Source organism: Argiope bruennichi, chromosome 1 (assembly GCF_947563725.1).
Source record: "Argiope bruennichi chromosome 1, qqArgBrue1.1, whole genome shotgun sequence".
Classification (NCBI taxonomy): Eukaryota; Metazoa; Arthropoda; class Arachnida; order Araneae; family Araneidae; genus Argiope; species Argiope bruennichi.
In genome coordinates, this window is record NC_079151.1 from 77,593,993 (window position 1) to 77,619,454 (window position 25,462).

Genomic DNA, 25,462 nt, shown 5'->3' on the forward strand with positions numbered 1-25,462 from the left:
CAAATGAATCTAATAATAATCCGTTTTGAATTTCTGTCTATGCAGTTTAGATTTTTACTATCTTGAAATTTTTGTCAGTTACATTTGGAAATGTATAGTTAAAAAAATGTTCTAAAAATATTAATGTTTAATTAAAAAAAATTAATTATTCTAAAGCAATCTGTGTTTTGGATTGCAGCTTTTTAGTTCTCTTGGTTGTTTAAATAAAATTTCCTTTATTCTATTGAAATTAATATAATTATGTTCTGTTCTGAAATTGTTTACTGAATAGAGTTTTATTTTTGTATTTTCTTTTGTAGGCGCTAGCTTTCCATGTTGGAAACTTAAAAGCCAAGAATGAACATGGCTTGAAACCTTTAGAATTGGCTGTAAAGCATGGTAAAAATGATTGTGCAGATTTTCTGGCAGTTTTAGAATCATGTTATAATTTAGCATCTTTAAATTTAAGACAACATTTAGATATTCAACAGTAAGTAAAATAAATATCTTCTTTAGATATTCTTTTGTGTCTGAAATATTCTGGTTATATATATGTTTTTCTTCTGATTTCAGCCTTCAGAAAGAAAATACAGAAATGAAAAATTATTTTAAAGAGGTAATTAATTTTTAATAATTTCTCTTGTGAAAAACAAAATTTTCTTATGAGATTTATAATATTATCTATGAAATTTCAGCTTCTCACTTTAACAAAGCGTTTACAACACCGTCAAAAGGAACTAGTACAATCTTTTACAAGAATGAACATTCCTCCTCAGTATTATTCAGCGTCTAGTGAATGGTAAGGGTCCTTTTAAATACTTTTTATTGGTTTTAAAATAAGAAAGTTTGCTACACCTAGGTATCTTAATGTGTGTTAAATTCTTTCTATGTGAACTATTTCTTGTCTGTTTAGTCCAGTTTTCAGCTCTCTCTGTGTTTTTGTTTTTTTCTTCAACTCATTTGTTTTGGTTTAATAATTTTCAACTCTAGAAAGTAAATTTTTATAGTGTCTTTTTGCATGTTATTCAAAATCGAAAAAAGTACAAATAAGTATGAATTATCTAGTTTTTTTTAAAATTGAGCAAATGAATGAAGAAACATATCTATTCACTTAGTGAGTTGAACAGGTTATCTATAGGTAATTCCTTCTGATGCCTCTAATTGTCATGGTTTATACTTTCTCATTCTTTCACTGTCATGACTGATTGATATTCTGGGGACTGGAAACTCAAATGACTGATCCTCCAATGGTCTTCCTTTCATTTTATGAAAATATTAATTATACTTGTTTATCTTCAATTCTCATTGTGTTTAATTGTAACTTCTTTAGGATCATAACTAATGAACTTAATGGTTCCATAGAGTTTCAATTAGTGCATATTTGAGAAATGGTTGATACATAGATTCTTTTGGATTTTTGTTAATGTATATAATTTAATAAAAATTGCTATTATAAAGAATTTAATTTAGATTCTAAATTTTTATTATTGTAAATACTTCTTTCAAAATTATATTTATATTTTAGAATTTTGTGAAAATATAGTTATATGCAGAAAGAATTGTGGTCTTTTTAAAGATTTAGAAGTTAAAGTTTTTTTTTTTTTTTTTTTTTTTTTTTTTAGGATGAATGAAAAAAATGTTCGATACTTGGATGATTATTCACAACTTTTAGCTACTGTTATGACAGATGAGGAGCATCGCTTACTGATGGTAGAAAACAAATGGAAAAAATCAAGAAAACAAGCGAAACTTCCTGACAACAAGAAAAAGCCTTTAGATATTTTAAGGTATATAAACTTGAAATTTGTGTTTAATGTTTAAGTTCATGTTTGATTAATATTTACTGCTTGATAAATTCAGTTAAAACTATTTTAACTATGTATTTTAATTAAGTGCTTGTTTATCTGACTGTAATTTTTATTACTAAATTGACAGGTGCAAATATCTAAAAAGTAAAATTTTGTCTTTAATAAGTATGAGATTGCATTATAAAATGAAAGTGTTTGTTTTTGATTGTGAAAGAATTGCAGTGCCTTTTATAAATGCTGTATCCCTGTTTGCTGATTCATTCATTTTATTTTCTAGTTCAATGTTTTTAAGGAGGTGGATATTTTAGTATGTTGAAAATTACCAAAGCTTTATTACTCCAATAGAAATGGCAATTTTTCTTATATTCCTTTAAATCAGTTTACTGGTTCGCTTTGGTTTTGCAAGCCTTTTATATACAAAAATATCATTTCATTCACCTTTGTTGAATCCAGCATTGTTAATAAATGAAGTTAATATAGGTATTTTGCCTTATTAAGTATTGCTTTTTGCTGTTAAAAAATATAGAATTTATTCATATTTTTTTCAATATTTGGCATTGAATACAATTTAATGGTTAATCCCACCTAGTGATCGTAATAAACATGTAGGAAGTTTGCATTTATTAAGAATGTGTTAAGTACAAAATGAAACTTATTTGACTTTGCTATTTAACATCAATTTCCTCTAATAAATTGGTGATGTTTAAGAATTTTTATTAATAGGATTTGATGCCAGTGCTTCTAATAAATGAGCTGACTTTTATTTGCCTCTATTGCTACTGCTCCCCCCCCCATGCTTTTTTTTAAAAAGAGAAATGAAAATTATAAAGGTTTTACTTTAAAAATGCATTTCTAAAGGTAAAGGCATGTTATTGATAACTCACCCTTTAAAAAATGAAGATGATGATTTTCTTTTTGTTTGAAAATGTATTTCTTGAATTTTTTTATATTTGTTTATTTGTTCAGCATGAAAAAATTATTTTAATTGCTCTGGTATTAATTGATATCAGTTGTTGCGTAGGTGTTTTATATTTAAAGAAATTTCAAATTCTACTTCTTATATCTTTAGATCTCAGTTTAATCACATAATGGGTAAAGTGAATTCGCTCAGTCCTCCCATACCATCAACTCCTGAAACTTCTGATAGTAGCTGGAATAGTGAAGAAGAAGAAGAGGAAGAAATATTTGAATCTGAAAATGGCTTTCCTGAACTTTCACCACCAGATGTTGTGAATTCTCTTTTTCCACAAACTTCTGTTCCTTACTTGGATACCAGACAAAAATCTCAAGAAGATCAGACTATTACTGATTCCAACAGCAAAGTTACAGACCAGGATACTAAGCACATTTCTATGCAAGATGCTTTTTCTTTCAAAAAACCTACTCCTTCGTCTATCTCTTCTAGTAACAGAGATGTAAATTTGCGTATGTTCTTTAAGCAAAATCCTAATTTAAGGTTGTCTGGGGAAACATGTTCAGTACTTGAAGTGCTAGAACCATCAAGCAGTGATGGCGAAGAATGTTTAATCCAGAAAAAGAAATTAGCAGGTAATTTTCATAGTGAGAAAGAAACAGAACAGAGTTCTTCTAGTTCTGCTTTAGAAACTTTTGGTCCTTATTCTAGAAGGCCCTCATCATCTGGCTCAAAAGCATCTGGAAGCCATAGTAGTAGTAGTGGTGGCAGCAGACCCAAACCATTTTCAGCATCATCAGGAAATGTTCCAATTGATGCAAATTATGCATCATTAGAGAAAAGTAAATCGTCTGAGGAAACAGGGAATGCCTCATCTGGAAATAAGGATTCAAATAGCCAACTTGCTATGGATAATAATATTTCCTCGGAACCAGATTTAATAAAAGGCACTCAAAAGAAGAAAATGTTATCACCTTTTTCAACAATGGATAGAGAAAGAAGAGGCATAAAAGATGGATCTCCTGATTCTGTTTTAATAGAGAATCCTAACATAAGTACAGATAGTGAAAGTTTGGAGGCAGATCGTAGTTTTTCTAGCATAGCTGAAGGAGCTGATACTTTGGTTTCATCACAAATTAATACAGAATCTTCTATAACTGGTTCAACAGGTAAAAAGAAAAACTTTCTCTTTAAATTTGCTTTAAAAGGACGATGGCAAAATAAAGGTTCTCCACGCTCCTTGAAAAACGAAATTTCTCCTGAAGAATTCCGTGAAACCTATTCCAGATCAGCATTGACAGATAATGCTTCTCTTACTAGTCAGTTTGTAATTCCTGATAGTTCTACCAGAAAAAGTTATCCTCAACCAAAAAATGATTCTGAAAGTTTACCAGTTGATGTACCAGATAAAGACTTAACAGCTAGCTGTGAGAGATTAAATGATCCTACTCTTTTTCCATTACCACCTACTTGTGATAAAATGAATCAAAACAATTTGCTAGGTAGAAAAGGGTTATTGCCTGCACGTCGAGATCCACCTCCAGCGCCACCTTTGACTGTTGATGATGATGATGATGAGCATTTGCAAGACCATTCTGACGATGATATAAGTATTAGTATTCAAAAATCATCAGTATCTTCATGTGTAGAAGGGTCTTCCCACAATTCATTCATGAACTCAAGGTCACCAGATTTGTGGCATTCTGCAGATTCAAAATCTCATTTTAGACCAGCATCATCTGCATCCCGCATTGATTCTCCATCTAGAGGAGATGAAAATTTTCCTTTGAACAAATCATCATCAGCTTCTACTGAAATGCTTTCAGCACTAGATTCTTCTACTGCTGGTCGGCAATCACCAGCTCCTAGTGAGGTTTCCAAAACGGAGAGTGCACTTTCTCCGCCAAGCGATGTTTCTAAAACTGAAAGTACACGTTACCTGAGTCAGCTTGGCAAAATTGAAGAAAGTGGACATTTAGCTGCAATAAAAATTACAAATTTACAGTCTAGTGAAGAGCAAAATATCAAAGAGAACTCTTTAACAACTGATGCTAAAACACCAAGTAAAGTGAGTGTAGAAATTTTACTGTCAATTATTCCAGTGTGTATATAAAGTGATAGCTCAAAATTTTAATAGTCTTAAATTTTAAAAAATTGCATGTGATTAACATAATTTTTATTTTGTGTTTTTCATTAAATTTGGAATTTAAATATGTAGTTAATTTTATACCTTTTTATAATCAGTTTATACATAAAAACTTCTTAAAAAATCAACTTCAAGAATTTTTAAAAAAAGTATTTTAATCCATATATGTGTTTTTAATACAATTTAATAAATAGCAAGATAAATAGAATGTGTAAAGAGTAAATTTCTTTTCAAACCTGCTTTTATTATTATTATTATTTATTTATTTATTTACTAGCAGCATTCCTTTTTATGTATGCTGTTAAAGGGTTTAAAAACTTTTCCTAACAAAATCATTGCTTTACCCTAAAGTAAAGATATGAAGAAAGAAAAGTAGTTTTTATCGTGCAGTATGAAATTATTATAACAGTTAATAATTCTAAAGATGTTTAGTTCATTTTCTCTTAGCTAACAGTGAAAATAACTTTCTTGCCTGAACAAAGGAGGGCATTTATATTGCAAGGGGAGGGCACGAGGTTGAAAATTCAGTTTGGAATGAAATTTTGTATAAAGATAGTATACATTTAGAATGTTCACTCGCGAAAATATTAAAACGCGATAGCCAGTCAATTCCGAGAAAATGGCCCTTAAACTTTCTGCATAGTTCATATATTAATAATGTGTTTCCGTTCCCGATGTGCGAATAGTATAGTGGTTAAGATACTGTGTAGCAAACTAAAGACCCGAGTTCGATCTTGTCCTATTATATATATATTTCAAATTAACTTAGCAATTTACAAACAGTTTCAATTAATATGTTTTTCATTTTTTTATGCAAAAATTAATATTTATTCTCCTGATACGTGGATTACTATTTAATTTTTAGAAGAAAAATAATAATAAGCATGAATGCATTTTTTCAAATATTCAGAATTACTTAAATTAAATTAACAATTTAAAGATGGTTTCAATTAATATGGTACTCATTTTTATAAGCACTGCACGATTTTCTAAAGAAACGAATATTTTTTCAAGGTAAATGAAATTTGTTTTTTGTATCGATTCTTCTAAGGTTTCTCTTGTGGATAATCATTATTTATGAATTTCACAAAATGTCAAAATATATCTATCTTGTTTGAAATGTTTTTACGATAATTATCATTCTGTCCCTTTTATGTATTAAAAAATAATGAAATATTTTTTTATGATGTCAGTAATTTAATTAACATTTATCATCATTTAAGTTATAAATGTAATTATTTTTCCTGCTTAAAAATAAAATTATAATTCAGTACTTATTTTTAAGGGAGGTTTATTCTGAAAATATTCATTTTCGATTGATAAAAGAGTTGCATATTAATTGAAACTGTCTGTAATTTTATTTAATTTTTTTTTTAAAGTATTAAAAAAAAATTTTTTTTTGAAATTATAATTCATGCAATAAGAGAAAATACATTTATTTTTCCATATAAAAATTAGTATCATATTATTTGAAACATCTTAATTTAAGTAATTCTGAATATTTTTAAAAAATGTATTCATATAATTATATTTTCTTCTAAAAACTAAATGGTAATCCACATATTTGAAGAATAAATATTTATTTTTACATAAAAAATAAAAAACATTAATTAAAACTGTTTGTAAATTGCTAAATTAATTTGAAATATATTAAAAATAAAAACAAATTTAAAAGCAAAAAATGCTAGTCCAGGATCGAACTTGGGTCTCCAGTTTGCTACGCCAATGTCTTAACCACTATACTATTCACGCCTTGGCAATGGCGACACATTATAATATATAAGCTATGCAGAAAGTTTGAGGGCCATTTTCTCGAAACTGACTGGCTATTGCGCTGTAATGTTTTTGTGAGTGAATATTCTAAATGCCTTCTACCTTTATACTAAATCTCATCGTGAATCGAATTTTCAACCTCGTGCCCTCCCCTTGTTTGGTTTTGCATAATTTTAAAATAAACAAGATTTAAAAAGACGAAAGAAACTGTTCATTTACGTAATTGACTAATATTTAGTAGTAGACTAAATAAGAATTGTTCATGTTTTTAATGTCCTTGAATATGAAGTATCCAAAAGATTGAAGAAAGTATCCCAAAAATAGTGCAATCATCAAAAATTTTACCTCTTAACAGAAAAAAAGAAAATTCTAAAGGAAAATTATAGAAGTAGCTTCCCATATAGTTAAAATATAATAAATCAGCATATTATAAAATAATAAAAATTTCAGACTTCTGCTCACTGATTTTTGCTAAATGCCAAAATAGAGATGAAATTTCACATCAACAAAGATATTTTTAAGCTCTCTGCAGCATTAGAGATGGTGCAGAGCAATATATATGCTGATTTCTCTCTCTGGAAATGTGAAGGTAACTCTGGAAGTAATAAGCTTATATGAGTACTTTTGCAGCAAAATTGTATATTTGTATCTAATTGTAGATTATTTAGTCATGTTTATATAAATTCATTAATTAAGGAATAAAAAATGTAAGATGAATGAAAACAAATGACTATGGAATATTGAAATCAAAATTTTAATTATTAATAAATTTTTGGATGCAGTCAGCTCATGCAGAGAAGTCCAAATTGTATATTTTATTTTCTTTCTTATTCAATGAAATAAAGTAAAAATACATTAAACTGAGTAAATATACAAAAAAGTCTAAGGAAAGTCTTTTTTTTTTTTTTTTAATGTTTACTGCATTTGTTGTAATTTGCATCATTTTTTTTTAATCTCTTACAAGATCGTTAATTTTTATTCTGAAAATTATCATTTATTATGCAGTTCAAGTTGTTCATTTCTCTATTAGAATAATTTTTTTAAAATAATTTATACTTCAAAGCATTGAAATATCTCATTAATTATGATTTCATAAAGTGAGAAGTATTTATACAAAAATGAACCCAGCTTTATCTTATTTAGAATAATATTAGAAGAGTCGAGTAGTAGGTATAAATATCATTGTTCTATTATAGAATACATTGCTTTGCATGGGTTAGTTCATTTTAAGAATAGTGTACAAAAACTAATGTATCCATTTGTTGCAGAAGTTTGGAAAATAAGATACTTCCTCTGTCATTCTTGTTGCATATAATTTGACCTCCCTCTTCTTTGCTGAAAAAGGAATTCTCAGAAAAATTGAATTGAAAATATATTAATTATTACAATCCAATATTAAGAAAGCTTGTTAATCTATAAAATTCCCCCTTCAGCAAAATAGTTTTTAATTTTTATTTTCAACTTTTTTATTGTTTGTTTGAATTTCAATTTACTTGTATTTTTAAAGTATTATTAGAGCAGAATAAGATGCTTTTGTAAAGTTTTTTTTTTTAATTGCTAGGCTATTTCATGAATACAAGATTTTTCACCCAGTATCTGCTATATTTTTACCCATCTCTTTTGAAATTAAAACTTCCATTGTATGATAATGAAATATTAACTTGATTTAAACTGTAATAATTATTTCAAATTGAAATAGTGAATTTTTGAACTGTTGATGTCCACAATGAATAGAAAAATTATATCGTAAAAAATGAGAGTTTATACTTTCGCTTTTTCTCATCTGAAGTTTGCAAAGAGAAAGTATTGTAATCACCCAAAATTTAAACCATGAGATTTCAATGAATCTCCTTGTTTCAGACCTTCCTAAATTTGAAAAATGCACTTTTAGAATTAAGTCTCACTTAAAACATAATAAATTAAAAATGCATTTAGCCAGCTTGATTAAATCTGGTTAAAATATATAAATTTGGAAAATTTAACTGCAGATTTCTAGTTTTCTATCAAAGTTTGGATAAAATTTATCAAAGAGAAGCCTGTCTTTCCATACGCATACAAGGATGATAATTCAAAATTGCAAAGAGCTGTATATATGGAGTTTGTTGTATTGTTGTGTGTGGTGGGGGGGGGGAATGCCACTCAGATTTATTTTGCAATCGATCATCCTATGGGGAAATTAAAAGTACCATGAAAACTAAAAGATACTCTAACTAAAATTTTCAGGTGGAGTTATTTACTTATTTAAAATTGGGCAAACTTTGAAATTTCCTACGACAACACCTGTTTTTGATGTCGTGAGTAGATTTCTAATTGAAAAAATACCCAGGGTACAGCTTTTGTTTAATATGCTCTTATTACATTGGGTAATATTTGGAATTTTCTATTAAGGGATTGTTTCCATATTTAGATTTGTAAAATTTAGATATTCTTTGGACACTTGTAATATTAATCTTATTTTTGTGCATTCTGAAAGTATTTGTAAAGCTACAATGTACATATTAAAATGGATTGCTGCTTCATAACTAAACATTCATAGTGAAAATTTTGAAGAGAATTGCAATTTTTTTCTGCAAAGAAATGTACAAGAGCATTGAAAGTTTTGTTTAAATTACACTTGATCCCGATTCTCCATTATGCTGAAAGCACCAAGATGGAAAGTTTTGTGACAGGAACAAAATATAAAAAATTAAATATATTTTTTATTATTTAAAAGAAATGTCAGTTTCAATGTTAAAATTAATATTTTACTGATTCAGAGAGAAAAAATAAACCGATTTTATTCTTTTTGCTTTATTCTTGTATTTCTTCATCACTGTATACTATTATCACTGTTTACTACTCATGAAACATGAAATTATACATTGCTTTATTTTACAAGCATACAAAAATGTAATGCATTTCATTCACGGATAAATATAAATCAGTTTTTTTTTTTGTTTTTTTTTTCCATGCTTAGTCTTTTATGCAAATGCTTTTTATTAGCCAAAGGTTTCATTGTATGAAGTCAGGATATATGTCTGTTACAGACATGAAAAGTGAATTGCAGAACTTCATTCTAAATGTGCATTCATATCTTTAATTTAAATTATTTTAGCACCTTTTTAAACTATTCATAAAATATTTTGTTTCCCTCTTATATGAATAGAAATTTGGAAGTAAGTGTATAATTATAAGGATAATTGTTATGTATTGATAATTATAAGAATCTATAGGAAGATAATCATAAATAATTATCTTTAAGAATTAATTCACTTGGTAATCGAAAATTCATATTTGAACCTATTTGATTGAATAGAACAAAGCTTATTTAAATTGATTAGATTAATTATAATTTAACAAATTAAATAGGCGTAGAAAAAATTTAATATTTATCAATCAACTATATTAAGTGGAGTAATAGCAGTGAAGAGAATTTTAAATTATATACACATTAGCCGCCTTTGGTCACCAGCTGGTTCGCCAATCTTAATATTCGTTTAAATTTTAATAATTAAATATTTTACGCAATTCCTACTTTAATAGATTCTTTATCAAAATATTTTAAAACTTCAAATTTTGATAGTTATATAATTCACTCATAATATTATAAAAGCCTTCAGTTATAACGTAATATGTATCTTAATATGTATAATCGTAATATGTAACGTAATATGCATTTTTTTGTAATATGATTACTGATAACAGAGTCACTGAGCATTTAAACTTTATGGGCACTAAAGAATATTTTTCTTAATTTATGTAATATCTCAAGAATTTGTCAACAAAATTTTCTCAGATTCATCATGAACAGATCGATTAATTAACAATGTTTATTTTTAAATGCATCAAACACGAAGAAAATAAATGAATCGCTTAAAATAATCAGTTGAAAACAGGTTTAAAAAAACTACTTTAAAAACGATGTACTTAAAACTATAAGCATATGCAAAGAATGTATAACTAACATAAATACAATTTAATTACAAAAGCATGCAACTAACCTAAAAATAATTTAAATCAAGAATCATCCGTTGATAATATTGTCAACAATCAGAGCACAATGCGCATGCGTGGATTTTCAACGCCAGTTACGGTAACGCAAATGCGTGAATTTTTCTACGCCAGTTGGGGTAACGCTATGAAAAATTAGAAATTTTTTAATTTCCTTTATTCTGTGTTATTTTAATTCAATAGTACTTCAGAAGGAATCTGAAAGATCGATTAATTAACAATGTTTAATTTTAAATGCATCAAACATTAAGGAAATAAACAGAATCGTTTGAAATAATCGGCCGAAAAATGTTAACCCTAGCATCATTACTGTTGGGAAAAAAAACAAGCCTTACTCATTTGGCGTTGGGGGAAAATGAAAAGATTTTTTTGTCGGGAAAACTAGTTTTTAATTAATAATTAAAATTCTAATTAAAAATTCAAAAAAGGGACCCCAGGTGCACATTCCCGACCTCTAAGGTATACATGTACCAAATTTGATAGCTGTAGGTCAAACGGTCTGGCCTGTAGAGCGCCAACACAAACACACACACACATTAAGCTTTATATAAGTATAGATAGATAGATAGATTATTATAAAATATTAAATGTGTGATTAAATAATATATTGATGCCTGAATTTGATTATATACAGTATTACAATGAAATTTGAGACGTGTAAAAAATATTGTGCACTTAAATAAACATTAGTAAATTTAAATACAGTGCCCCTTTTTATATTAGAAAATTTGGAGTTCGCTATCCATAAATTAGTAAGAGAAATACTTCATCAGGATGTTTGTAAAATTAAATTGTTAAATCTTACAAATATTCATTCAATATACAAAGTATTCATTACAAAATGAATTTCATTTTTATGGAAATTGTTATATTCTGTAAGTGGTATTATATGACCTGATGAGGAAAAATGCAGCTTGCTACAAGGGCAGAGATTATCCTCCACATTTAAAAGCAATGTCTTTTAATAAAATATTATAGCAAGGAAAAGCATTTTTTTTTTAAATTTTGATTTCATAATTTTTACTAATTGTAAAATTTATATATATATATATATATATATTCTTAAATTATAATAACATAGTAAAGGAGATTTGAGTCAAGAAATGTTGTAGCATTTCTTGAGCATTTGAATGCCAAATAAATGCTGTCAACATTTTGACATTTGTGAATACTCTCTTAAATGCATCTTTTTCAAAGTAATAATAAAAAAATTTTTAAAAAAATGTGATGGGGAAAAAACTGCTAGTAGAAATGAGCTGAAATTTTGCTTGCCCCTTTAAAATAGCTTTGTCTAGTTTGTTCTGAGATTTATGAATGTTGTCATTTAAAAAATTTTAAACTCTAATTTTGAAATTTTTTCACACATATTAAAATGCAAAATTCATGTATGCAAAATGTATAGAATACCTTATATTTTCTTAATGAAAAGTGTTAGTCAATAACTTTATAAGTTTTTAAAATATGAATTAAAGTTCAAAATTTAATTTTAACATTAAAAAGCTCAAATTTTGTTAGCTCATAATTTTGAAAGGAATAGACCTAAACTAATGAAACTTGTTCATGAAAATAATTTTTGATATAGTATTTATTTCTATTTTAAAATTTCATAAGAAAATTTGTTGTTGCCTTTGGAAATTTTGAAGTTTGTTCTTATTCCAATATATAGACAAGGCTTTATGAAATTTTTGTTTCAAAATTCTTTAAACATACATTATGCCCTTTCAAGTGACTTTTTTATTTTATGCTGGTATGATGAATAATGCCAAAATGAAGCTGGGGGGCTCCTTTTTTCTTTTATTTTTCCCATGACTGTATATATTTATCATTAAAACTGAAAGTATAAGTTCCATTTTTGTCTAAATCTGTTGAAGAGAGGGACCAGTTGTTGTTTGTATATTTGTTTGCATAGGAACGCAATAATTAAAATAATAAAAATTAGTTTGCAATCTTGAAGTGAAATTTTTATTTCTTTATCAAATTTTGGATCTGATGAATGAAAAAGAAGACATTCAAAAAAATATTTAAGTTTTCTATGTTGAAACAAAACAGAAAATAGTCATACTGTATTACTATATATACATATATAAGCTGGCACTCATACTTGCAGACTGCCATGATCTCTAAGAGTTGTTGCCTCCTTTTCTACTCTACATTACCTCTTGTATATGCTTTGGAAAATGCAAAGGAAGATAAAAGGAGAACAGAAAACAATAGTGCTATAATGTCGAAGTATATGAGAGTCAAATAAAAGTTAGCAATGCTTTCTATCTTATTTATATGAAGAAACAAACAAATGAAATTTTGTCATGTTCTTTTAGAAAATGAGCACGGATTGAGAAAAAGTAACACTTGTAACGTTAGAAGTAAAAGAACTGTCCTTTGTCCTCTTAAATTTTATGCTCTATTGTAGAATTTTATCAATTGTGTTGATATGAATTAGTAATAAGGTAATATCTAAATTTCAATGCAAAATATATTCTTGTATATATATGAGAAATGCAAGTGTCACTGTATATAGTTATAATTTAGTTTTCAAAAAAAAAATTATTTAAAAAAATGAAAGAAAGAAATTTTTGCTTAGCTGATACTTGGAAATCTTAGACTCTCTTAAAAGTATATACATTTTTATCATGTTATATCAATTTAAATTTATATTAATCCTTACAAAGCATTAAATAATTATTTGAGAAAGAAAAGAAACCTTTTATTTCTATTTTACATATTGATATTCTGATTTCAATATCATATTTTGTATCATTTTCAGCACAAAAAGTCCAAGAAATTGAACTCTGATAAACCTTGGTAAGTAATTCAATAATTTCATAGTAAATTCAAATCTTTTTGAATGCTTTAGGATAAAAAGACATTAAAATTTGTTTTAAAAAATAAATTATTCAGTTAAATTTGAATTGTATTTAAAAAATTTGAATTGATATTCATTGTTATTCAATTGATATTACTTGTTTTAAAATATTTAAAGTATATGAATTAACAAAAAGTTATCATTAAATTTATTTAAATAAATAATATTATTATTTTTTAAATGGCTTTTAAAACATTACTCCTATTTTTGTAAAACACGAAATTCTGAAATCTAGATACTGCTGCAAATTTAATGTGTATAAAAACTATTATTTGCCCATTGTTCAGAATGGCAGAAAATAAACATACTGAAGCCTAAGTTATGATCATTTATCATTTGACTTTTGCTTACTTTTATATTAACTTTTGAAAATACAACTGAGAGGGAATTAATTAGGTGCAAGATATTATTGTTAAAAATGGAATGAAAATAAATTCCCTAGTCTTCTCTGGTTATTTATACTAAAATAGTAATCACTTGTGCAGTTTGTATATATTTATTGTTTCTTTGACACTACAAAATTTGGGGAAGAGTTTTGTTCTTGTTTTTACAATTTCTTATTTAGGCATGAATTGCAAGAAAAACAAATAAATAAATAAAAGTTTCTCTTGTCTGGTGCCTAATTTTAGTTTGACAGTAGTAATTACATGTGCTTTCTATCAAAATTGCTGTATATTATCCTCACTCACTTACTATGCTACAAATATAATTATTATTTCATGTAATGAGATAACTATTAGTTTTGTTCTGTGAAAATATGATCCATAAGTTCTACAAAAAAAACTTTTACTTCTGTTATTTCCATATCCATGTGCATAAAGGAAGTATGAAACAAAATTATTTGCACATAAAACTCTTCATATATGTTTTAGATGTTTATATAACAAAGAAAAAATAACAGTCTAATATGGTATGTTGTATACTTATTTAAACCATCTTATTTAAAAATGCAAATTTTAATTCCTTTATTATGTCATATAAATTTGAAAGGCTGAAGATGCTTGTATCCATAGCCTTCTGTTTCATTCATTTAGTTGCTAAGAGGCTTGCAGTGATCTTTTTCTGTGGCTAGAATTTCTGAAATTGTTTCACCTACTAATGATTATACTATTCTTTTTAAATACTTTACAGGTATGAATTTTCTGATGAAGAAGATGTCATTGTTCCTCAGCGGTACAAAGCTGTCGCTGTCAGTATGCGAAGTAGTTCAGAAGATGAAGGAGCTGTAACAGGATAATTTTTTTGTAACAGGTGTTTCCTATACATTATCTGTTTATATTTCATAACTGGGGGCGAAAAACAATTAGTAAAACTTTGGTCAAGATACTGTGATTGTTATTCACAAATGTGCTAGTATTTTGATGCATAGCAAAAGCATAGATGTGTTTAAATAACGGTTTTCCTTTTTCTATTTTCTGTATTTATTTGTTGACAAACAATAGTGATCATTGTTCATAATGACAATATTTATAGAATTTGGGGTTTTTTTGTATAATTTTCATCTAAAATGTGTTTTTTAAGTTTAATTTTTACTTTTTTGTTTAAGACATACACAGGCAGAATCTAAACCATTCAAAATTTGGGGTTGTGTATTTATATTTATTTATCACCCTTTTATTTTGTTTTCCTTTTTTTTTTTTTTTTTTTTTTTTTTTTTTCCAACTTTATGCAGGTGTAATTTTTTGGAAAACTTAAATTGGATGGTATGTTTTGACTCAAGCTCTCTTGCTTCTGTTGTGATTAAAATTTTTATTAAATGGTTGTTCAGCAGTACAAGGTATTAATATAAACTATAAGTTTATAACTTGATATTAGTTTTTATTGTCAATTGAATCGGCTGTTTTTTTCTAACCCATCTTCTTATTTATCCAAATATGTTTGACTTTTAGATTATTTCAGAAATTTGTAATGCCAAGTATTTTGACCAGAGTTTTCATAGTTGTTCACTCATTTGTTACTCAGGGAATTTTTATGGAATGGCATGCATATGTTGCTTATACAAGTCATGAAAATGCATGTATTCTGCTTTAAATCTTTAAATGAAAATTTCACATTTGTTCGCATACATTTCTGTTGTTAGACGTTGTATAAATACTTTCAAATATTTATGTACCTATAAAGGTAGCCCACCTAATCTTAAAACGGGTATTTTTCTACTCATCTGTAATGTTTTTGTATGATGTTTTTATTATTTTTTGAAGCACTGATGGTGTGCAAAGTAAGTATGAAGGAGTCATGTTTTTGTAATATAAATTTACACAAAATAGAAGCATTTTAGATATTTTATTGGTGTTTTTTTTAATTTAGTAATTAAATTATTTGCTTATAGCATAAAAAATGATATTTAATATCATTTTGATCATTGAAGCTAATCAAATATTATTTCCTGGTTATTTAAAATTGTAAGCTATTAAGCTGAAATTTTTGTTCATTGTTTACCTTGTTAAAAAGAAGAAGAAAAAATAACGAATTTTTTTTTGATAATTTTTAACTGTTTAATTTTTTAAGAAATAATTATTTTTGAGTTTACTTTTCTTTGCTTTTGTTATGTTTAAATACACTCTTACCATTAAAATCTTTATTCCATTTACAACTTTTTTGCATTTTAAAGAAGCAAGTAAAACATGTGCCTTTATCCAATGAGTTACTCTTTTAAAATGATGTATTCTGAAATTTTTGTGTAAACTAACATTATTTTTATAATAAACTTATTTTTACCATAAACTTATTTTTACCATTATTTTCAGTCTTTATTGAAAATAAGAACTATTTCAACTTATTTCACCTACTTAAATAAGAAAAAGAATGAAATACCATTGAAAATGAAAAACTTCATATATTGTCATATGTTGCTCCTTCCTCCACAAAGTAGACAACACAAACAGAAATTCTTATAGATAATGCAAAAAGTAATGTAAGAAGAAAGAAAAAAGTAATTTATTACCAAGGAAAAATTTATGAATGCATATTAATTCAAAACAATCCTAAGTAAATCAAAGTTGGTTTGTGTATATAAAATAATCTATTTCAGATATAAAGAAAGATAAATAATTTAAGGGCACAACTCCCTTATTTATCTGAGAAAGTAAAGCCATAAAAAAAAAAGGAAAGATCCTTCATACTCTAGGAATTTGATATCTGTATTCACCTAAAGAAAATGAGTTAGTGACAGAAAAATATTTGAACATTTTTTGCAAGTAAAAATTTCAACTGATATTATTAAAGTAATTCATGTAAAAATAGTTTTAATATTTTGTTAGCTCTTTTACATAAAATTAGAAACATGTGAATCATTTAAAATTTTTCCTCCCCAGGTTATTTGAAAAATATTTCATAGTAAACTATTGTTAATTTTAAATTCAAAATATGTTGATGGTATATGGTTGTTTTGAATGAATATATATAAAGATATTTCTTAATTGAATTTAAATCCTATTTAATTTTTTAATTTTTATCCTAAATTACCCCATACTATTTTATTCTAAACTTTTCTCTTATTTGCTGATCCAAATTCTACTTTATTTCATTATTTCTAACAGACGCTCTAAAAAATTGCTTACTCTTTAGTTTTTTTCACTTTAAGTTAAGGGATAAAAAAAACAACCTAACACCTACACATTCTTTTCAAAAATATCTGATTCCCTTTCTTAAATCAATGTGTCAAAGAAATCCCTATCCAGAATCTTTTAGTAAAATCGCTAATGAGAAAAATTTCTGTTACTTTGCTCTTGTGTCGCGATGTCAACAGACACATCTTTTTATCATCGATTTTTTCCCCCTTTGTACAAATTAGCTTCCCATGGCAAAATAAATTAAAATTTATTCCAAAATCTATTCCTTTCAGTCACACATCCAGTGCCATAACTAGGGTGAGATACCTAGGGTATATAGCCTGGGCACGGTTGGAGATGCAAAATGAAAGAATAAAGTCCATGTGTTTAAAAGGAAATTAAGTTTCTAATAAGCTTTTATTTCCAAGATTTTTTAAAAATTAAACCAGCTATAGCAAAATGAGAGAAAATCAAAAGCTTTCAAAGACAGTAAGCTTCCCTAATTGAGAATAAGATCTTATTAGTTTTGGCAAGTGCTCATAGTAAAACTAAATTTTCCAGCTTTTCTTATTAGAAAAGGTCAATAGAAGACAGGGTGAAATTACGTGCCAGACTGCGTGCAAATAGACCCAAAAGATTTTCATTCATTGAAACCTCAATAAATCAGGAAAGAATATCGCAATATTCTGAACGACTGATCTTTTTGGACGAAGGCTTTTGAATGCGAAAAACCGGAAGTAAGTTTTATTAAAAAGAAAACATGGAAATACACATATTTTTAAACTTATATCTTCATTTTAAATTATGTGAGATAGCGCTAATAATACATTTAACAATAACAACATCAAGTACAGGTTGCGAAAGTTCTTACAGCTTATATTTTCGTATCTCAAATGTTCAATGGGACAAAAAAAAATTTGTGATTCAGTTCTTTTGAAAATAAACTGGCTTTCAACGAAATCATAAAACACTTTCGCATCAGTAAAAACGAATTTATAACATTCCCATTGCCTAAAATCTTCACAATTTTTCGGAAATAATAGATACCTTTTTATATGAATGTAAATATCTTTTACTAAAATTATAACAAAATGCAATTTTACATATCATAGGTAAATTAATAATTTGTTGATTTTAATTCATCTTTGAATCGATCTGTGAGTTCTTGTGTAAATGAGATAGTGTAATGCATACTTTTTTTTTATTTCATGCAATGCGTTTTCATTAAGTCACTGAATCTATTACTAAATTTAATTAATTATAAATTTTGATAGTTAAATTTAGTGATGTGTGTGAAATAATTCTACATGGTATTATGCAGAATGATAGCGTGCTCTTCGTTCTCTCTATATGAAGATTTGACGAGATCACTAGTATTGAACTCGTAGAGTTATCACTATGTTTTTGTGGACTCGTCACAAAAGAATACGTCCCCTTTCTTGTGTCTAAGATTAATGTATTCGACTCTACAACAATCAGCTTTCTTTTTAGATGCAATCAAAGGGACACGTACGACTAGACGCCGACTTAAAGGGACCTCTTTACTAGGCATCTATTTATTATTTGCCTAGAAATTCTTATTCCAGGCGCAGCAGCAAGGTTACGATCAAGCTAAGGTACCGTTGTCATCCTATGCCAAGTGTTGTGCGCTTAATGCCAAGTAGCAATTCTGTGCATGTGTCGTTGTTCTGTGGCGCCTTCCTTGTGACAGTGCGATTTGTTTGAAATTAATTTCACAATCTGGATACCACTTTCGGTGCCACGTGTAACCATCGAGCCCTCACCGCTTGAGATTGCTCAGCTTCAAGAATGTAACAACTGTCCATCTGAAAGAATAATCTAAACGATTATGAGAACTCATTCTTATTGAAAATAGACTAACTTTGTTTTAATGCACTATTCATAAAACTACAAGCAAATATCCCAGATGCTTAAGCGATCTGATTCCAATAGTTCTGCAAAAACTGATGCTAAACAATTTCTTTTTCAAAACCGAAGATTGATATTATTTTACCCATTCTTCAAAATATATAAAATACAAATTCTGTCAATTTTACTGGTAGCAATTTAGAATTATTTTTAAAACATGTTTATGACCTTATTTAGAACATGAGTGTATCTGCATTATGATTCAATAATTTAATCTTATTTAAAGCAAACATTATTTAATAAGTACCAGATGTCAGAGCTGAAAAATTAATTTCTGAACCATTATAAATAGGGATATCTATCTAATAAGAAAAATTGTCATATTTTATATAATTTGAGTTGGTAAAATATTCTTGAAATTCTAATTTAAAAAGTTTCTTGCAACGCTTTGAGTTATGAAAATCTGAATATCTCTATTTTATAAAAACACGAGATCTTAGACCACTTCATTGACTGTCTTGAAGATACATCAATCAGCACCTGGAGTTTCCACATGTCTGATTGATCTAAAAGAATAAAATTAATAATTGTCCTAAAATAATGATATTTCTCATAATTCGGCCATAAAAGATTAAAACGTTTTATTTATTTACTTAAAAGTTTGAATGTCAAGAATATTTTCCTGAATACAGTTCATAGGAAAGTGGATAATGTGTAATGTTTAATTTTAATAATAATATTTATTGCTTGGAACAAAATAAATTATTATGTACATTCATGATAAAATGCAGATGATAAAAAGTTGGAAAATGCGTAGTACAACGAACAGAACGGTGTAAGGCTTCTAAAATAATATGAGTTGTATAATTATCAAAATTTGAAGCTTAAAAAAGCCATAAATATCAAATTACATAAAGTATTTAATGGAAAATTTTATTGACCTTTAATCCCGATTAACCAAAGACGGTTAATAACTGAATAAGATAGAAATAATGTTACTTTACAAATATACAACTTCTTTGGAAGGCTTGGCCTGACATTGAAAACTGTGCTTGTATCTTTGTTTAAAGAAAATAAATATTTTAAGGTCTGCACAACATACAGAGAATCCATTCTCAGAGGTGCTCATCATTTATCATAATATTAAAATAATTAAAAAGATTTCCGAAAATAAATCCATGAAAAAGTAAAACAAATTTGGCTAATTTTGTGACGATTAAATAATTCACTTTTGCATCTTTTGTTTTGAATACCTTAACCCAAAATTTCAGTATCTTATTAAGACAATTGAATAATTTGTTTGATAGTTTTAGATTTCTTGGTTTTACAGTCTTTTTCAGTTTAATTATATTTAACAAAGTATCTATCAATTTCAACAAAGTGATAAAACTTATTAGATAAGGTTGGTTGATACTGTCAACTTGATACTTAGTATCGGGTGCACAAAAGTGTCAGATGCACAAAACAGACTGTTGCGAATTAAGAGGATCAGGTATTCATTATCAGAAATGCATGTGTCTATTGCTGTTAGGCAATCTTATCAACAATTTCGCTTTCTACGATACTGTATTGTCCTGGAATCCAAATGAATTCAATGGAAATTATCTTGTTAATGGCCTTTGGCAAAAGACTGGTGAGATATTTGGAATGAACGTTTGAAGACTGTAGGGCTTCGATCTTTTTTCAGTTAATAAAATGTTTGTTTTTTATGATAAACGGAATTTGTAATCGCATGCATTATTGCAAAGCCTTCACCAATAAAACTGTTTTTACAAATTAAAACGGATCTTGACGTTATTTCACCTGTAGTGACATTTGCAAAATCAGTTAAGCTTTTGTTGTGGGACTTCTTTGCATTGGTTACTAGAATTATTTTGTACTCCCAATTCCGAAATTTATACTCTTAGTATAAGTTTTGGATAACAGCGTCCGGCATACTTGGATTGAAAAGGAAGTCGAGATAAAAGTAAACATTTTTATAGTTCCACAATGATCCTAACTTGGGGATGAGAAGACCTTGATATATATTTAATTTGTTTATGTGATCCTTGAGAAATTTTTGAAGGCTAAGAGGTCTTTTGAATCTCGGTAGCTATGATCTGTATAGAAATTATTTAAGCAATTCAGTTGTTGATCCGAAAACTAAGTTTTTAATTAGAAAACGCTCAACTAGCATCGCACAGCTAAAATACAATATTTTGTGTTGGCAGATTTCTTTAGCAGAACAGGAAAGGCGCTCATTTAGATCTCAGATTAATTGCGTGCTATCGATGCTTTTAATGTTGGTATCTCAGAAAGTTTTTGAAAAAATAATTAGTAGATTATTCGTAATTATTTGGTAAAAAGTAAAAGTGATATTCGATGCTCTTTTGATAATGACATTGCCGATTTGGGCAATAATATTGGTGAAAAGTCGATATGAAATTGTAGATAATAAATCAATATCCATGACTTATTATCTAGCACTCGTCGCCATTTTCAAGAGAAAATGTTATAAACTTCGAGTATAATCTTCTCATTATCCCCAAATTAAATTTGTTTCTGAATGAAAGCTTCGAGAAGAAAAAAAAAAAAAAAAATGCTTACCTCTCTTGTTGAAGAAAGAAAAAAGGAATTGGCTTTATAAAACAGAAAAGACTATTAGCGCGAGATCTTTTACTGATAACATAAATTGCACAAAGTGGTCACAGGTTCACAACATCGATTCGACTACCAGAAGCAGAAGCGAAAATACAAATTGCAGCTTCATCTTCTTCGCTTATGTCTAGATTTGACAAAATGACTCGAAGCTAAAATAAATTCATAACTTCTGAAGAACTCCTCTCTTTTAGATTATGTGATCTAAGAGTTGTATGTAAACAAGTATTATAAATGCTCCTCACAAAACACAGGATGATTTTAACGGCTTATTTTTGAGGACATATATCATGGGCACTTTTAAATCACTATCCAAATTTCTAAATACTTCACAATAGAGCCCATTGAAGATGAATTCTCGCTTTTCTTCAAGTGCGCAAAGGGTGTTTTGTACTTTCACAATACCTTTTTTTAAATCAAGTTTGGTATTTGCAGGAAGTGATTAAGTTGATGAAAGATTGAGAAATTTTGAGTTCTGTATAGCTTACATAAGGAAAAGGGCATCCAACAAGTTCTTATTAAAAGTTTTTTTTTAAACAAATATAATCCGATCAATTGCTTAAATGCGATCAACCTTACTGGAGTATTTTTCTCAGACTACAAAATATGGTTTCAGATTTGAGGAATGGAAACGATCTGTTTGATAATACTAATAACAAAGCCCTTATTTCTCTTGATTTTGGCTCACCAACTCGTATATCTGTCAGTTAAAGCCAATCTTTATCAATATTCAGGTTTGTAAAAGTCCTTGGTGGCTCCTATGAATTTTTGTTTAAAAAGACAAATCTGAATCCTTTTCGACTTCTTACTGAAATTATATTCGGCACGCAGTAACCTGGTGATAACTTTAGAATGAATTGTTTTAAAAGTTTAATCATTTACGCTGCCTATCATTCCATCTCTAGACGCAGATATAAACGCTTTAGACCCTATTTCTGAAATAATGACCTTACTCTAAAAAACCTGATTGTAAAGAGAAATCCGTTTACTACTTCCAATAGCTTATTAAGTATTCGAGTCAAAAGGAATGTACTTACTGTACCATGCAAATTACTTTGTGTAATAGTTTTTTTATTGAGATTTTTGACCATTTGGTAAATAATACAAGAATTGCTGAATACGGAAATAATACTGGACACAAAAACAATATAAAAAACCTTTGTACTGAGAGGTAATTGTTTGAGAAAAATTCATTCCTCAAGACACCAAATGTGTACAATAGAAGTTGAGTATTCCAAAGTTGATGAATATTTTGAATAAGTTACTAAATATGGAAGATGACCAAATTCTAAAAAAGAATAATTTACTTGTACGAACCTATCAAAATGACTTATTGAAGGAATTAACCGAAGAGAACATTAAATTTAAGCAGTTTGTACATGCACTTAAACTAGAAGAAAAAAAGCTCAGGGTATTTCTGGAAAATTCTTAAATAATTCTTGAAACGCAATTCTCTCTTTTTCTTTCTTACTAATGTATCTTGAGAAAGATAGAGTATCCATAAAGGAATAAAGAATTAATTGAAAAAATTCAACAGAAGATAAACATTCAAATGTAGAGTTTTTGTTTCCAAATTCAAATTTGTTGAGTTTGATGTGACCACAGATGTTGCCGCTTTAAAGCCACGCTGAGTTGAAATTTATAATTAATTATTTTTAAATATTAATTAATCTTTAAAACGATTTTTTATAATTCACTTGATGGATCCTTTCAGTTAATAATTTTTAATATTATATTTCTTGAAGTTTATTATCATTATATCATCTATTATAAAGCTTTAGTATATAGTGCTTTGATTATTTCTATAGTTCTTTGATTTAATTTGTATCTAAATAAATTATACAGATGTCGCGACTTTAACAAACATCCATATCATTACCACGAGACGTAATTAAAAAATATATATTTAAACCAAAATAATTTAAAAGTTCTAAAATGTTTATAATATTAAATGAAACAACTCAACTTTGTATTGAAACGATTTTTGTATCGAAAAAGAAGATTTATGTGAATAGCAGCAGTGAATAAATAAAAGAATTGGATGTGGGGTTTTGTGTGGTTGTGATTTATTTTAACTGACCTGTTTTATTATAATTTGGACAAAACATTTTGGTGACCCGCGGACGTGATGCGGAAAATGTTAGTCATGGTTACAAAAACATTAATTAAACTTGACTTGGTTACGGAAGATATATAGAAAAAATGTAAGTGTGCTCATACTGCGTTTACGAAAACTGAAAATAGCTTAATGGAGGAATTTGAAAAAGAAGTGACAAATGGCCAAGAAGTACCAAATTAGATCGTATTTACTGTGAATTAAAAGACTGTGATGATATAATTTTGAACAATATCGAAACAGATGAAGATTTTGAAAATGAATATATAAAATTGAAAAATATCGAGGAAAAATGGATTTAGTGAGAGTAAAAAATGAAAACTTCTTCAATAAGATGTGTTCTGACAGAATAGCTGAATCAGTAATTTCATCACCAAATGAAAAACGAAAAATCCGCCTACCAAAAATTGAATTATTACATTTCGGGTGAGGTTATTTATGTGGCCAAAGCCGTGTTAGACACTTTTGGACACATCTAATCCTATTGCACTTCTGGACAAGACAACAACAACATTACATTTCGGTTTCGATTTGAAGAACTATTTAGGATTTTGGAGCCAATTTCAAAGAATGCATATTGATGTGGATTTGATGCCAGAAGATAAATTTCAATATTTATTACAGCGCATGGGGCAGGAAAGTAGGGCTCGCGAAGTTAATGAAAGTTTCCCTTCAACATTTGAAAACTATGAAAAGGCAATTAAAGCTTTAAAGAACAGATTTGGGAGAGAAGAATTTTTGATAGAGTTTTATGTTCGCGAATTATTAGCTGTCGTTATACAGAATGCAACAGAAAAAAGGGGGTAAGTCAAATATTTCTTATTTGTATGATAAATTAGAATTCTATTTGAGATCCTTAGATTAGATAGGACTAATGAGTGAAAAATATGAAGCCATTTTATTTCCTCTTGTTAAATCATATACCCCCGAAGAATTAATGAGAGTGTAGCTGCAAAATCCAACACAGCTGTCAACCGAAAATGAATTAACAGGTGATTATGGGAATAAACTTAAGAATTTACTTTTTTCTTTCTTTTTGAAATGTGAAGTAGAAGGCGAGGAACGCTTGTAACTTGCTAGAAATGGAATAAAATTTGAATTCAATAGTAGTAATTTAAAGAGTAAGAAAAAACAAAATTTGGATGAGACAGTACCCACTGCAAGCAATTTATTTTCAGGTGATATGACAAAAAGACAGTTTCATTGTGTGTTCTGTGACAAATCCCACAGTAAAGAAGTAAAGATTGCTTCTTAGCACAAAATTGGTCTTTAGATAAGAAAAAGGAAACTATAAGTAATAAGAAGATTTGTTATGTTTATTTCAAGGATAGTCACAAAGCAAGGGATTATAAATCGAAAATCAAGTGTATGATTTGTTCTAAACGGCATCATACAATGTGTTTTGAATTACCTTTAAATAAAAGAGAGATTTCAGCAAATGAGATCGATTGACTCGAGAACGCATTAATCCCCGAATGCTCTGAAGCTGTATTACTGTAGACTATATTTGTAAATATTGAAGCCAACGGAAAACAGAAGTATGTGCGAGCATTGATTGACACTGGTTCTCAGAATTCGCACATAGTAAAATTGACTGCCGAAGAACTAGGATTTGAACCTTTAATTAAGAGAAGTTTAGCTCATTCATTGTTTGATGGTTTTAAAACACAAGTGAAAGATCATGGACTGTATAAAATTAAGCTGTAGTCCTCAAATGGTAAATATTCTCTTGATATACAGGTTTTGGATCAGTTATCTATTTGTGAAAAAAAATCCTAGACTCAAAAGAGGATTGTGGAATAAAGAATTAAGAGAAA

The 25,462-nt window shown here is 27.9% G+C and overlaps 1 protein-coding gene across 1 annotated transcript in view; it reads left to right on the forward strand.

The window, feature by feature from the left end:
* Nucleotides 1-16,106, forward strand: part of LOC129962117 (uncharacterized) — a 78,954-nt gene extending 62,848 nt beyond the window's left edge. Inside the window, exons 9-15 of the mRNA XM_056075854.1 lie at nucleotides 300-469; nucleotides 553-595; nucleotides 675-778; nucleotides 1,602-1,766; nucleotides 2,857-4,768; nucleotides 13,374-13,411; nucleotides 14,604-16,106. Of these exons, the coding sequence (XP_055931829.1) occupies nucleotides 300-469; nucleotides 553-595; nucleotides 675-778; nucleotides 1,602-1,766; nucleotides 2,857-4,768; nucleotides 13,374-13,411; nucleotides 14,604-14,709 (2,538 nt within the window). The 3' untranslated portion in view covers nucleotides 14,710-16,106. The remainder of the gene's footprint in view (nucleotides 1-299; nucleotides 470-552; nucleotides 596-674; nucleotides 779-1,601; nucleotides 1,767-2,856; nucleotides 4,769-13,373; nucleotides 13,412-14,603) is intronic.
* Nucleotides 16,107-25,462: the final 9,356 nt, after the last annotated feature.